This window comes from Delphinapterus leucas, chromosome 14 (genome assembly GCF_059928025.1).
Source record: "Delphinapterus leucas isolate spDelLeu-1000000601 "Yukka" chromosome 14, BTC_Dleu_Yukka2, whole genome shotgun sequence".
Lineage (NCBI taxonomy): Eukaryota > Metazoa > Chordata > Mammalia > Artiodactyla > Monodontidae > Delphinapterus > Delphinapterus leucas.
Genome location: NC_143142.1, coordinates 18,896,207 through 18,911,870, shown reverse-complemented (window position 1 = coordinate 18,911,870; position 15,664 = coordinate 18,896,207). Strand labels below are relative to the sequence as shown.

Here is a 15,664-nt window from a genome sequence, read left to right as displayed (position 1 = left end):
TTTAGCAACTGTTTGCTGTACCGTGGAATAGATCTGTCCTCTTTCTTTTTTAAAATTCATTTCCAGGCAAAGGCTTTGCAGATACAATTTGTCAAGCAGTTGCACTGGGGGACCAGAGGGTCCTATCTGTATGTGTGTGTGTGTGTGTGTGTGTGTGTGTGAAAAGTGCCAATGACTGCCAGAAGGCTACCCTGAAGGGCACTAGGGTCCTGTTTCCTCCCACCTCTTTACTTCACATTATAAAATTAAAAGCATGTTTCACTTCTTAACACTAGTCTTTTTTTTTTTTTAACACTAGTCTTAAATGTACCCAACCACAATGGCAAAACCAGCCATTTTGTTCCTGTTAGGAATTTTTATTCATATTGTATTGACAGCCTTGTCAACGCTGTATAAAAACTAGGGAGCTATTTGGGGCTGAGGCTGTGAACGCTTCATGAAAAATCTGGGTTCTCTTCTCCTGGAGTCCATAGCTGGACTCCATTTCCCAGCCTCCCTTGCAGGTAGGTGTGGCCATGTGACTGGGTTCTGGCCAAAAGGATGTAAGAGGAAGTGATGTAATCCATTTTCAAGCCAGGGCTTTGAAGAAGTACGTGTACTCCCTTCACACTTTCCATTTCCCCTCTGCTGGCTGGAAGCAGATGACCACAAGGCCCCAGAGGATGGTGGGGCCACAAGACTGAAAGATCCCTGACCCTCTAGAGGGAGGAGAGATGCCCACTCACCAGGAATGCCCACCCAGGACTGTTAAGTGAGCAATAAATACACCTCTATGGTGTCAAGCAACGAAAGCAGCGGGGACTATGTGTTACTGCAGCCCAGTCCACCCTGACACAGCGATGCGACCAAGCAGATTGTGAAAGGGTTGCAGGCGTGCTAGATGAAAAATATTCATTTTTGACTATTTATTGTTTCAGCCAATTTGTCCTTAGGATACTGCCTCCCAAACTGGGGAGACTGCAAGGAGCATTTGGGGAACTTTCTTTTTTTTTTTTTTTTGGCCGCAATGCGCAACCCATGGGATCTTAGTTCCCTGACCAAGCATCGAACCCGGGCCTTTGGCAGTGAAAGCGTGGAGTCCTAACCACTGGACTGCCAGGGAATTCCCTGGGGAAGGGGAACTTTCAAAATATAAATTCTTGGGCTCCACTCTTAGAGGTGCTCAATCAGTAAAGCTGGAGCCCCTGGAGTGGAGCCCAGAAGTCTATAAATCTTTCGAATTCCTCAGGAAGTGTGCACTCACTCTCACAGACTGCCAGGGATTATGAACACTATAACCTCTCAAGAAAGGTAAGCTGGCATATCTATTTAAATTTAAAATGGACATCAAACAGTTACATTTCTAGGACTCTACCCTCAAAATAAGAGAACTAGTACAGAAAGGTATATGCTTATACAGATGTTGACTGCAGCACTGTTTGAAATAATTTTAAAAAAAGAAAAAGGAACAGCCCAGATGTCCATCATTAGGGGAAGATTTGACTAAATTATGGTCCACCCACATATAAGGTGCTAAGGTTCTAATGTGTAATAGTTTACTTAGAGATCTGAAAGATGCCTTTGATATAAAAGTAAGTTGGTCACTTAAAATATAATGTTACCTCATTAAAAAAATGAGTTTCAGTTTTATCTATATAGACATATCTGTGGATGTATAAGTATGGGAAATGTATAACAGGGTCTACACCAAACTGATACTATTCATTAATTCAGGGGATCAGAACTAGGGGGGTGCAGCAGAGAGATCATATTTAAAAACTTAAAAGAAATTCTGTACACCTGTGTTCTGCATTCTTTGAATTGTTACAGTAAGAAGGCATTCCTCCTGTAACTTAGAAAAACAACTATTTCCGGCAAAAAAAGAAAACCACCCTTCTGCTTGTCCAGGTTTGGGAATCAGTTTGTTTTTCCCACTGAGTCTCCTGGCATCCCCAGATTAATACACAGAATAGCACCTTCCCCCAACGTGGGGAAGCCAGGCTGAGCCAGGTGCTCACCAGCTTGGCCCTCCCCAGGGAGGAGGGATGCAGCTGACGGAGCCACCGCATTTACCCACCGTGGAGGAAATGGGTATCTCCTCTGAGAGCCTGCACTTGGCAGCAAACCAGTATTTCTTAGAGTGGATTCTGCCTTCCACCATAGGTGGTACTTTTCCAACGAAGGTCCCTGCGGCCACATACATTGGAAAGAACGTTCCATATGCTCTCCCACACTCCCCCAATTTCCTGAGCGTGATAAGCATATCAAGCATAAGCATAGCCAAGGCTCTGACAAGTCCTGCAGGATACAGAAAGCTGTTTAAGCTTGTTTCCCAAATTATTTCTCCATGAAACTCTTTTCACACATAAACATTTCCCTTCCAGGAATATTTGTATTCTAATAAGAAAATCTTAGAAATCCATCTCCAGGCGAAATAGCTAATGGTAGAATTCTCGAGCCCTAAGACAAAGATGAGGGAAAACGGTTTCATGTAGTGGTGGGGTTTCCTTGGTCCAGCTGCCTCCCTCTAACTTAGCTACTCTCATCATTCTAAGTAGCCAACTGGACTGTAAATTCTTCTGGCCGGGAAGTCACAGCACGTCATACAGGACCGAGCATACAGCTGATGCTTAATAAATGCTTACTGGCTGACTCATTCTTTACTCCTTCAAGGCAAACATATGTATTTTCCACCCTCCCTGATCCTCACCCCAATGGGCAGAAGCAGGCTGTGGGTGTTGGAACTCTCGAGGAGGGGACCTTCAATTTGTGTATGGAGAACCCAAGGATGTCACAACACCTGAGTCCCCACGCAGCTGGGTCTATTCCTCAGATGATAAAAGGTCCCCCCATAGTCTCTGTCCCCGCAAAGTCTCTGCCCCACGGCAGGCCGAGCCAGGCCAAGCCTTACTGTGCTGTCCTGCAGGTACTGCTCCCAGATCTCGGCCGTCAGCCCGTGTCCAGCATCGCAGGGCAAGTCCGGGGACACGATCATGTGATTGACCAGGGCTGACAGGTGGGTCCTCACAGTGGACAGGTGTCTGCAGTAGGCAAGCCCTGCCGGGGAGGAAGGAAAAGTGTCATTGCCCACCATCCAACACCCCCCTGCCTTGTCTCACGGAGTCTCCAAAGTACTGTCCTACTCGTAATCTGATTGAACCCTCGTGACCAGCAAACTGTCGTCATCCTCCTTTTCCAGATAAGGAAGGTGAGGCTCGGAGAGGCAAAGTCACTTGCTGGCTTAACTGCTTAACAGCCCTGTGACCCTGGGGAAGTCATGTCACCTTTCTCAGCCCCAGCACCTCCTCTGCTGGAAAGCAAGGCATTTAATTCACAGGCTGGAGGCAGGAAGAGGCCAGTGACTCCACGGTCTTGCTGTGCCCTGGGGTGCCTCCAATCCATACCAAAAGAAAAAGAATGGGAGAGAGGGGATGACTCGTTCAAACTGCAGCTGGATAAAGAAGGCCCTGGCCAATCAGTAGCTGGGGAGATGCTGAGGGCACTGGTTTGCTTTCAAAGATGGCCCTGGCCCTTCGAGCAATTCCCACCAACTTGCCCCCCTTCATTTGCTCCACCCTGGGTGCCGGGTCCACAGGAAGCACTCAGCCGGTGCTGGCCTATGTGCGCTTTGACCATGCCCGTTCCTTCTGGCTACTGACCCCCAACTCATCCTCGAGTCCCAGAGAGGACCCTGGATCATCTGGAGCCTGAGGACTCACCCCTACCAACAACAGGGGTAATCATGATGATTACGATGAGGATGATATGATAGCTAACATGTATATAGCACACTCTGTTCCAGGGAGCTGTTCCCAGAGCTTACGTAGCTTAGTTGATTCTCACTACAACCCTGTGAAGCAGGCACTCTTACTACGCCCATCTTATAGGTGGGGAAACTGAGGCACAGTCTGCGTGCATCACTTGCCCAGGTCACGTTGCTAGGTGTCGAGCTGGGATTTGAATGCAGACTGTCTGGCTCCAGAACCTGGGCTCTCAACCATCATCAGGGAGGAGCCACACCATGTGATGATATCAAGACCCATCTCGACCCCCAACCCTTCTACCAGGAAGCTCTTCCATTGTGGTTCCATAAATACTCACCCAATGCCTTCTTCACACCAGGCCCTGCGTTAGGCACTAGGGATGGGTAATAACAGAACAGGCAAAAACCTTGATCTTGGGGAGCTCATGCTTTCCGTTTCTCCAGGCCGATACGACCTGCACTGTTTTTTCGCAGGCCCAAGCAGGATATACTAACACTTTCCTAGAATCCCTGAAAATATACACATTTTACTTCCCCATCTAGGCTGTGAGATAGGGGAAATAAAACCTGCTAAGAATCAAAATAGCAGAGTGGAAAAAACAGAGGCTTTGCCACCAGGCAGGCCTGGGTTTGAGTCCCAGCTCTGTCGCTTATTAGCCGTGTAACCCTGGGCAAGTCACTTTGCCTCTCTGTGCCTCAGTTTCCTCATCTGTTAATTGGAAATAATCAGAGCACCTGTATTATGAATTTAGTTTTTAAGTTTTGGGGAAGAGATCAGCCCATCTTACTCTTCTGCTCCTGCCTATAGGAGAAGGGGACTGACACTTACTGAGCACCGACTGCATGCAATGCCAGGTGCTAGGGGCTTTATACACGCTTTCCATTCAAGCCTGAAAACAAACCCTCTAAGGTGGGCACTGGAGATGCAATGATGATTAAACCAAACCCCTTCCAGCAAGTGTTCACTGCCTCCCCTTAGGACCAAGGGAGACATTTTATGCCCAATCTGTAAATGAGGAAATTGAGGCTAAGAAAGGTTAATGTAACTTCACCAAAACTAGACACCTAGGAAATAGGAGTCAGGCTCCTTCCCCTGATATTGCTGGCATGCAGTAGGCACTGAATAAATGCTCCCTGGAGACCACAATGGCAAATAAGGCCAATACGCACATCCATAGAAGGCTCTGGAAAGAATCTGGTACTTCATATTGTCACAGAGAAGCTTTAAGGGAGCCCTGTAGGAAGGAAGGAAGGGAAAGGAACACACTTAGTACAGATCCACACATAGCCCAGGTTTGCTGGAGAGGAGCATAACTCGTTATCTCTAGGGAGCAGATTAAAACCAGCCAGTCAAGTAGACTGGGGGTGTTACTGTTTCTATCTACACAGCATCACTGCCCCTTCTTCCGCTATCAGCTTGGGAGTTAGCTCCTCCCCAACTCTGTCCCTACGGTTTGGGTAGAGCTGATTCTACCCAGTACATGACTCAGCTTGGAGTCACAGTTATTGGGTCGGGGGGGGGGGATGTCACACGATCCAACCTGGGCCAATGAAAATCAGCCCTGGAACTTTTGTTGGAACTACTAGAAAACAGACACTCTTCTCTCGGCTTGAGTTCCTAAGCCAGTGGGCTGTAGGGCAGCAGCTGCTGGGATCCGTTTTTACTACTGCACAGGAAGGGCCAGCTTGAGAATGAAACCATCATAGACACAAGCAGAGCCAAGAGCCAAAGAAACAGACATCCCTCTATGGAGCATCTCGATCCAGCCATGCCTGAAGCCACCATACCTCTGGATGTCTCAGTTCTATCAAGAGATTTTCATTTGCACCAGTTTGAAGTGGGTTTCTTTCACCAGCAGAAAGTGTTTTGACATCTTTTTATTTTTTGATTGGAGTATGGTTGCTTTTCAGTGTTGTGTTAGCCTCCACTGCACAACAAAATGAATCAGCCATAGCCATATGTCCGACTTCTAAAGTGACCCCGCTGAACCAAAGTGGAGCCAGACTGCGATTCGGACTCTGGCTGACTGCAAAGGAGGTAATGCCTCAGAGCTTCTCCTTGCATGGGAATTTGCGGGGGTGGGGGGGGGACTGTTTTGGCTGAAAGAAGGCCTCAGAATTGATGGAGAAAACAGGACTGCTGAAGGTAGCGTTGTGCATTCTTGGAGAAAACAGAGTGGAGGAATATTACACCCGTTAAAAACCCAGCGAGACTGGGAAGGAGGCATGGCTGAAGTCCTCCAGTTATGCACGTGGAGGCATTAAACATTAAAGTCACCCTCTTTGTGCCCTCAGGCTGGTGAGGCTTGGCTTCCTCGGGTTACATAAGGACAGCACCACACTGACAGCTGCCCCACAGTGGCCTTGGCCGTCTGCAAGGTGGTGAGTTCCCTATCATTACAGATGCGGAAGCAGATACTATGAGAGGTACTAGGTTAGAACAGCATTTGTCAATTGTCCATGCGCCATCAGCCACAGAATCACTTGGGGTTTCTCCAGCATGTGGATTCCTAGGTCCTGCACAGACCTACTCAGTCACAATCTCCAGTAAGTGGTCCAGGAAGCAGTACGTGATGCCCAAAGTGATTCTGATGCCTATGAAAATGTGAGAATCTCTGGTCATTTCAGTGCTTCTCAAGCTTAAAAGTACACACACGATCTTGGGACCTTGTTAAATGCAGATTCAGCTTCAGTAGGTCTGGCGTGAAGGACAGAGAATCTGCTCGGGTGATGGTACTGCTGGCCCAGAGACCACACCCTGAAAGCCAGGAAGTAAGTATATGGCTTTATCTGATGCTGGCCCCCATTTACACGGCCATGACTGAAGACTGGACCACCCACTGGGACAGAGGCCCAGCAAGGAAAAAAGAATTCCATTCTCCCAGGCCAGGCCAGGCGGGGTCAATGGGAAACATGACCAGTCTCAGGAATGGGCTGCGTAGTTCCAAGGAGACAAAGCCCTGTGGGCAAGGAGAGAGATGATCTGGGGATTTAACTTTATGCGATAAATTAAAAAGTGTCATTTATTGAACATCACCATGTGCCAGGTACACATGCTGGCCACTTTAAACCATTATGTGATTTGTCCTTACAACAGCTACATAACGTAAGCATTAGTATCCCCACTTGTTGGAAGAGCAAACTGAGGCATGTTTGGTTGTCATTAAGTAATATTTCCAGCTTCTGCCTTCCAGGAGTGTGGTAGGACACACTTCCTGGTCCCTTGTTGGTGGGGCCAATGAGGTGTGAGTGAAAATGTAAGTGCCGCACTCGGGTTAAACCCCATCCAGAGCTCCATTTCCCTCAGTCACCGTGATTTGCAATATTCAAGATGGTGGTGGCTCCATCTGCCAGGCCCTTTAATGTGGAGAAACCAGAGCCCTCAGCTGACCCAGGATAGACACACAGCATGAATATGCACGATGGACAATCCTTTATTGTAATAAGCCACTGAGATTTTAGGATTGTTTGTTACAGCATCATAATCTTGTTTATCCTGACCGATATATGTAAGGAAGCTCCAACAGCTAGACTTCACATGGCTAGGATTTAACCCAGACATGGACGATTCTATAGCCTATGTTCACTCCTCTGAATTCAAGGCAAGGCAAGAAATGGGCATCTGCAAATCTTTGGTAAATCCTTCCGTTCCCTCCATCCACAGTCCAAGCCCCTCATACCTCTCATGGTTGCAGCCATTGGTTGAGCCACCATCAGCCGAGCCACTCTGTGAACAGGAAGACTTCCGTGGGCTGGGTTGCCATAGGGATGGCAGGTTGCTCACGGAGACATCCATCAGGTCCTGGGGGACTGTGGTGGGTAGAAGGGGCAGAGGAAGAGCCATGGTTAAGCCTATGTGGGTCACAGAAACCTCACCCCAAAGCAAGCAGCTCACCCCCAGACCAGCACAGGGATAGAGAAAGACTCTGAATGTCACAGCAGGAGACAGTGACCCCAAACCAGGTCCTTGAGCCCATCCGAGCCAATGAAAGCCACCACCAAGATTTCGGGCCCCCAGTAGATGGGCAGAGCCGATGAAAGCTGAAGAGACAGAAGGAGAACAGACAGAAAGAGATCAGAGCCAAGGAAACAGGCCCAATCCCCAAGCAGGAGGCCAAGCCTCACCATGTTGTCATTCAGTTGTCCTCATAGGAGGCTGGCAGGAAGGAAGGGGAGCCTGCTGGGGACGTCTGGGGAAGGCTGATGGCCTCGAGTCCCCAGAGGTAGGTCTCATGGGGAGCTCCTGGTGGTGAGATGTAAGGAAGCCTGACTCAACAGGTGAGGCAGGCCACCCAACAGCAAGGGGACCCAGTGGAGTCCCTACTGATGAGGGTGCCTGCACTGTCCATGGTCCTGGGCCTGTAGCTCTACCAAGAGAGCCTCAAATAGGTTGGCAACCCCCCAGAATCATGTTGAGGGGGGCATGTTGAAAAGCCATATGCCTGTATCCCACCCCTGACCTACTGAATTAAAGTAGGTCCTACTATATGCAGGCTGTATCCTGGAGATACAGCCCTTGAGTCCGTGTTTCAAAAACAGTTTTGAGGCAGCAGCCACATTTGAGAACCAAGAGGGCACAAATGATCTCCTAACTCTTGGACACTGGTGGTTCCTGACCAATTGCTCCCAAGGATAGAGCACTTACAGCTTCCCTTACTGTTTTCTCTCCCAGATGCATGGAGACCTCAGCATCTGTAATGCTGCAGGACAAACACCCCGGTGACCAGGCGTTAGACTTCCTGCAGTTAATTTCCTGGCCTCTTGGTGCAAAAAAGTTCTTTTCTCTAGGACAGGGCTTGGTAAGTATTTTCTGTAAAGGGCCAGGTAGAAAATATTTTAGGGTTTGCAAGCCACTATCATAACCACTTGACTCTGCTGCTGCAACGCAAAAGCAGCCAAAAACAAAAGGCAGACAAATGAGCATGGGTATGTTCTAATAAAACTTCCTTTGTGGACACTATAATGTGAATTTCATATCATTTTCACATGTCACAAAATATTATTCTTCTTTTGATTTTTTTTCGATTTTTAAAAAATGTAAACACCATTCTTAGTTCATGAGCTATACAGAATGAGACTGGATTTGGCTTGTGGGCCACAGTCTGCCAAGCCCTGCTTTAGGAAATTAAGAGGGGTACTCATTTGCCCCATGAGCCATGCCTCCTCAAGGATGACTGGTAATACCTGGCCTCTTCCCTTGGGCTCTAAGGAGAGGGGGAGCTGTGGATCCGGCCCCCCTAGTCACCACAGATCCGTAGCTGACAGCGTCTGCCCCCACCCACTGACAGAATGGAAAGCTGCCTACAGAATGAGGTTCTTGAGGCCACCAAAAGTGGCTTGTTGCCCTACTCCTCCCCATAGACCAATGAGCTGGACAAGAAAGACCAGTAGGCCCCTGTAAAATGTTCTGGAAAAAGTCCCAGTTCTCAGCCAATCTCAGGGAAGCACTGATCAGTTTCACGCAGATGTGGCAAGCATGCCTCCACCCCCAGCCTCTCACACCCTGCAGACATCATCAATGGATCCCTCTGCTACAGAACCCGCAACACTCCAAGCTGCGTCCTGCAGCACGGAGGTAGGACAGTGTGAGGGCATTAATATTTCTCCTGCCTCCACCTCCCCCGGGACCAAGACTCAAATGACAACATGGCAGAGGTGGCTGGCACCCAGCCCCAGGGGTGGGGAGAGCCCAGACATTACTGGGGGGCTGCGGCTTCTGGCTTGATGTGGGGAGGGTGGTGTCCCATTTGGTCTGCGCCCACCGACTGCCCCTGGCCACCACTAACGCGGACCGTCCCGCAGGAACCACCATCCAGGCAGGGCCCACGGAGACAGGGGAAGTGCCACCCACGGCACTGGAAGCAACTTAAGAGGCAAAATAAAAAGCCCTGGTGAAATGGAAGGTCTGCGGTGACAGGAACACTGAAAAGGCGAGAAGAACCAATTCCCTGGGGCTTGAAACCTTCCCCTGTCCTGTTCCACTTAGTTCCCATGGACTGTGTTTGATCAGAGGAAAAAAGAATGCTGTTACCTATAAAGTGCCTACTCTGTGCTGGGTGCACATCCCCTACTATATGCAGGGGATTGCCTTATCCCTAACGACCCTGTAAGGGATGCATTTTTTTTTTCCTATTTTGCAGAAGAGAAAAGTGAGGCTCAGAATGGTGACACAACTTACTCAAAGCCTCACCTTTTTGACTAAAGTCCCCCCTTCTCTTCCCACTAAGAAGAGCTGTCACTTCCCGAGCTCAAGTCCTATCATTATCCCCTTTTACAGATTAGAAGACTGAGGCACAGAGAGTTCAAGCAGCATGCCCAAGACTACTCAGCTTATAAGTGGTGGAGCCGGGATTCCAACCTAGAGGATCAGACCCCGAGATCCTATTCATACTCTCTCAGCTGTTTTCCTACTGGCTGTTGTCTCCCCAAACCATCCTTGCCCTAGACCAGCGGTTCTCAACTGGGGTGATGTTGGCCTCCCAAGGGACACTTGGTGATGTCTGGAGACACTCTGTCGTGACTTGGGAGTTAGCTAGATGTTACTAGCATCTAGTGGGTAGGGATGCTGCTCAACATCCTATATAATATATAAGACTCTTCCCTCCTCCACCCACAAACAGTTATTCAGCCCAAAATGTCAACAGTGCCAAGGCTGAGAACCCTGCACTGGGCAGGTGCTGTCCAATACAAATCCAATGTGAGGTACAAGCATAATTTAAAATTTCCTAGTAGCCACACTAAAAGGGTAAGAAGAAACAGATGAAATCAATCAGCAATATGTGCTGTTTAACCCAATAAACTCCAAATGTTATCTTTTTTTTTTTTTTTGGCCGCATGGCGTGGCACGTGGGATCTTAGTTCCCCGACCATTGTTGACCAGGGATCGAACTCGCACCCCCTGCAGTGGAAGTGCAGAGTCTTAACCACTGGACCGCCAGGGAAGTCCCACCAAATGTTATCATTTTCACACAGAATCAATATAAAATAATTAATGAGATATTTTACATTCTTTTTCTTGGTACAAAATCTTCAAAATCCAGTGTGCGTTGTACACTTACAATTTGGACTAGCCCCATTTCAAGTGCTCAGGACCATATGCGGCTCACACCTCCCATACCAGACAGTACAGAGACCGTCTTGGCGACAGAGGGGTCTGGAAATGCCCTTCTCTGACTGTGAACCCACCTAAACGCTTGAGAACTTGTCTTTGCCTCCTCTGTGGACATGAAGCAGGCACAGAACCAGGTGGTGGAGACAGGGGTGAGAAGACATGGAAAGGGAGTTTAGAACCATCTGTGGCCACATCTTCCCTCCCACAGGGGGAAACTCTTCTCTCTTATCATTTAAGGCAGGCATCTGTATACTTTTTCTGCAAAAGGCCAGCCAGTAAATATTTTTGGCTTTGTGGGTCATGTGGTCTCTGCCCCAACTAGTCAACTCTGCAGCTGTGGCTTTTCAAGCAGCCATAGACCATATGTAAATGGATGGCTGTGGCCGTGTTCCAATAAAACTTTATTTACAAAAACAAGCAGTGGGCTGAATTTGGCCCACAAGAAGGGGTTTGCTGATTTCAGGTTTAGGCACTTCCTCAGAAAGGACTTTACAGACCTTACAGATGAAAATCATAACATGACTGTTTTGTAAACTCTGTGACGCTCAGGGTCCTGAGAAAATCAACCAAGCATGGGGGTCACCATTTCCATGTGGGCTGAACCTGACCTTGAGGATGGAGGGAGTGAAACCACAATGCCCTCCCCTACCCTCCCATCAAAACAATCTGCATGGAGTGGATGTAAGAAGCACAAGCTCTGGAGCCAGACCATGTGGGTTCAAATGCCAGCCATGCCAAGGATTAGCTGGGCAATCCTGGATCAGTTTTTTAACCTTTCTGTGCCTCAGTTTCCTCCTTTGAACAAGGGGGGATGGTGATGACAATGGTACCTGCCTTGGAGGGCTGTGGTGAGGATTAAGTGAATTAAGACATGGAGAGAGCACAGAAGTGGGCTCGGCACACAGTGTCACTTAGTACATGAGACCCACCATTGCTCACAGGGCATCTGTCATATTAGGTGTGTGATGTATCATTGATCTGACTTCTAAGAATATGATCCCGGGTGGGGACTGCTGTTATCCCAGTTCTACAGATGAGGAAATGAGGCCTGGAGAGGGCCAGTCACTTGGCCACATTGCAATGGCAGACTTGAAAGTAGTAATGTGTTCTGTTCTTTTCTCTAAACCAGCAGTTCTCATCCGGGGGCAATTTGGCCCCCAGAGGACACTTAGCAGTGTCTGGAGACATTTCTGGTTGTCACAACGTGGTGCTGGTGGTGGGGGCAGATTTACTACTTGGCATCTAGTGAGTGGAGACCAGGCATGCTGCTCAACACCCTACAGTGCATAGGACAGCCCCCAACCACAAAGAATTATTCCATCCGAAATGTCAGTGGTGCTAAGATTGAGAAGCCCTGTTCTAAATTCACTGTCTTGGTTGGGGTTTCCTTGAAGGCAGACAAGGATTCAAGTGCAAGTTGGGAGATGTTCCCAAGAAGCACAGGTAGGGGACAAGTGAAAGGACACAGGAGGGGAAGGGCGAAGAGGGTAACAAGCTGGTCACCGCGTCAGTTACCGTCATGGGCACCTGGCGCTTGATCTCGTGGGGGACCTCTAGGACATGTGCAGAACACACATTTCAGCGTGTTCTCACTTGAGGGGTGAGGGAGCTGGGGCATTTATACACCAGCTCCTACCGGACACTGGCTGAGGGCTGCTCCAGGGAGGCACTGATTGTAATCCACCCCACCCACCCCCCAGGGCAGAAGGAACCCTGGTGGCTGGAGACACTAAGGCTGGCAGCTGGGAGTAGAGCTGCCTGCACAGAGGGTGTGGGTGGGTGCAGCTAGCATCTGTTGCCCTGGCACGTGCAGGGCCACGACAGGCTAACGTGGATATTCCCCAAATAAGTAAGACATTCAGCACCCAGCCTGGCTCCCAGCAAGAGCCTACAAATTGTTTGTTGGATGAGGACCTGTGAGAGAGCTGCCTGGGAAGGCAGCCACAGGGCACTGGCCTCTCTGATAAATCAGCTCTCTGTGGGGGGCGGAGGGGGGGCGGGGGCATGCGCCATGTGAGCCGTAGTACCGCAGAGAGGCTAGGATGGCTTCAGACCCTGATCCTGGGCGGGAACGGATATGGCAATACACTTCAGGACACTCCATGGCTCTTAAAGACACAGGAACATGAGGCTTTGCTCCTAACTGAATACATGTGAAAACACAGGCTAACCCAAGCAACATAAGACCTTACCACCAAGCCTGCCCACATCCCAGCTCCAACAGCAGTGGACGCGAACTGGAGCATTAAGCAGCCTGGCACAGTTAGTCCAACCTCGCCAGGGAGGGTGTCTGCTTTCAAAAGAGCCTCTCACTGCCCAGCGTGGTCACTTAAGCAAAGGGAATCTCAGAGCCATTATCCATCAAATAGGAACAGGGCTGCAGAGGGTTAAATATTTAAAATAAGGTTTATAGAAAGAGCCTATAACTTATTATTGATTTGTTTAACAGACATCCACACAGTGCTTAACAAATGTCAGGCCTCCTTCTGAGAACTTTTCAAATATTCATTCATTTCATCGTCACCACAGCCCTCTGGTAATGAAGATCTTCATAGCAACAGTTTCCATTCACTAAGCATCTACTTCATGGCAGTCACCATGCAAACTGTAGGACACGTTATAATCTTGTGTGCCAGTGCCCAGGGCTTCCCTTCCCCTCTGCTGGCTTTTATTTATTTATTTGTTTGTTTATTTATTTATGGCCACGCTGCGCGGCTTGCTTGATCTTAGTTCCCCGACTAGGGATTGAACCTGCGCCCTCAGCAGTGAAAATGCAGAGTCCTAACCACTAGACCACCAGGAAATTCCCCCCCTCTGCTGTCTTGACAACCATTTATTGAGGGCCTACTGTATGCGAGGCCTCATTCTATGGGCATTACATTGACCAGCTTATTATCTCATTGAATCCTTACAACAATATTTTGAAGTAAAATAATAATAACAACATAATAGCATGTGAGTGTTCTTTCTGTGCCAAGTGCTTTATCTCATTTGATCCTCGCAAGAGTCCCATGAAATAGGTGCTATGAATAGGTCCCCATTTTACGGATGAGGAAACCAAGGCACAGAGGGGTGAAGTGACTTGCCCAAGTTCAACCAGGATTCCAGAGCCCATATCACTGCTGCTACCCCATGCCACCTTGTGCCCATGGACATCTTTATTAGCTAAGTAGAGAGCGCTTATTTGTTTTCATTTGGGGGAAATCAAGGCTGCCAAGACCCCAACTTCCTGATTCCAGGTCCCCCTGCTGGCCCCAGAATCCACATCTCTTGTCCTCTAGTTCCACATGGCTGAAGTCAATTTCAGGACCAGCTAACAGGTGGATCCCTGGGCCCAGGGCCAGGGCAGCTTACCGAATTCGGACTGCATGCCAGGGTAGATGATCCTGAACACGTAATCCGTGGCCTCCTCATCTTCCTTGTCTGAAGACGTGGACTCGGACGAACCCTGAGGGCTTCGCTTGCGCAGTTTGGGAAATACTTTGCCCTGAAAGAACACATCCCAGTGCATGGTCCCTGGGACTCACCTGTCTCCACAACCTGCACAGCCCGAGGGTCTCTGCGGGGCGTGCAAGAGCCTATGCAGCCACATAAGGGCCCATGGGCAAGAACAGCCAGCCACTCCCCATGGCTGACCCCTACCCCAGCCTCCCTGGGGCTCCCACGATCACTCACCTTCCCTCGCTGAGACCAGAGTGGCGGGTCCAGCTGCCCGTGAGGGAGCAGCCCATTCTCCAGGCACGAGAGGAACTGCAGGAGGTGACCTCCCTTGGGGAAGCGGAAGGGCGGCCTCTGGATCCCGTCCTGGCTGACCAACACCACTGTCCCACCGCTGTCCACTGCCACCGCGACCCGGCCAGAGGAGACCCAGCAGGAAGTCACTATGAGACATGGTGATGGGCCCCCGCCCAGGCATGCCCAGCCAGACCCAGCGGTCCTGCTCTAAGGCTCTGCGAAAGGCCTGGGCAGAAGCTCAGGGGCAGCTGTCGCCTCCTCTGAGTCCCCCTCATCCCACCCACCAAGGTCATCAACTGGGGAACTACAGGACAAGGTCAAGAAGAAGGTGCTTGGCCTCCCTGCATTCACCCACCAAAGGAAAAAGATACCCCCAAACACCCTATGCCCCTCAAACACACTCTACAAATTGACCTGACCTATTTTTGTACGGAGGCTTTCAGACAGACCCATTTTCAGGGCAGTAATTGACTCTTTTTTTTTTTAAATTTATTTATTCATTTATTTTAGTAATTGACTCTTGCTAGCATGTATTAAGCATTTACTGTATACATGCATAGCACGTTAAAGGCATTGTCTTATTGTAATACTCAAAAGAGCACTATGAGGCATATCTATTACTGCCTATTTTGCATATGATAAAACTGAGGCTCAGAGAGGTTATGTAACTTGCCCAAGGTCACACAGCTGGTGAGTGGCAGGATCTGGATCTGAACCCACGTCTGTCTCAGTAAATAATTTAAATCACTGTGTTTTGTGTCTTGGTGATGTACAGATTCCTTTCTTAATAAAGCAAGATGGCCCTCTGCTTGTTCAGAATATACCTTCCTTAAGCTATAAAGGAGAACTCTAGCTATAAATCTTTGATTTTCAGAACACTGACTTTGGAGGGACAAAGGCCTGGGTTTGAGACCAGACTGGGGAGCTTAGGAAGTATATCAATGTGCCACGCTGCTTCCTCACCTCTAAAATGGGAATGACGGAGCCCCTACCACTGGGTTGTTGCAACGATTAGATAGCAAGCATGTGAATAGTGAGAACTGTGCCTGATACATGGGTTCAATGCTGAGCCCTTA

At 48.9% G+C, this 15,664-nt stretch overlaps 1 protein-coding gene across 1 annotated transcript in view; it reads right to left on the bottom strand.

The window, feature by feature from the left end:
* SGSM1 (small G protein signaling modulator 1) overlaps positions 1-15,664 on the bottom strand; it is an 84,175-nt gene that overhangs the window by 25,922 nt on the left and 42,589 nt on the right. Inside the window, 6 exon segments of the mRNA XM_089895384.1 lie at positions 2,891-3,036; positions 4,913-4,977; positions 7,423-7,552; positions 9,443-9,607; positions 14,208-14,340; positions 14,529-14,692. Of these exon segments, the coding sequence (XP_089751510.1) occupies positions 2,891-3,036; positions 4,913-4,977; positions 7,423-7,552; positions 9,443-9,607; positions 14,208-14,340; positions 14,529-14,692 (803 nt within the window).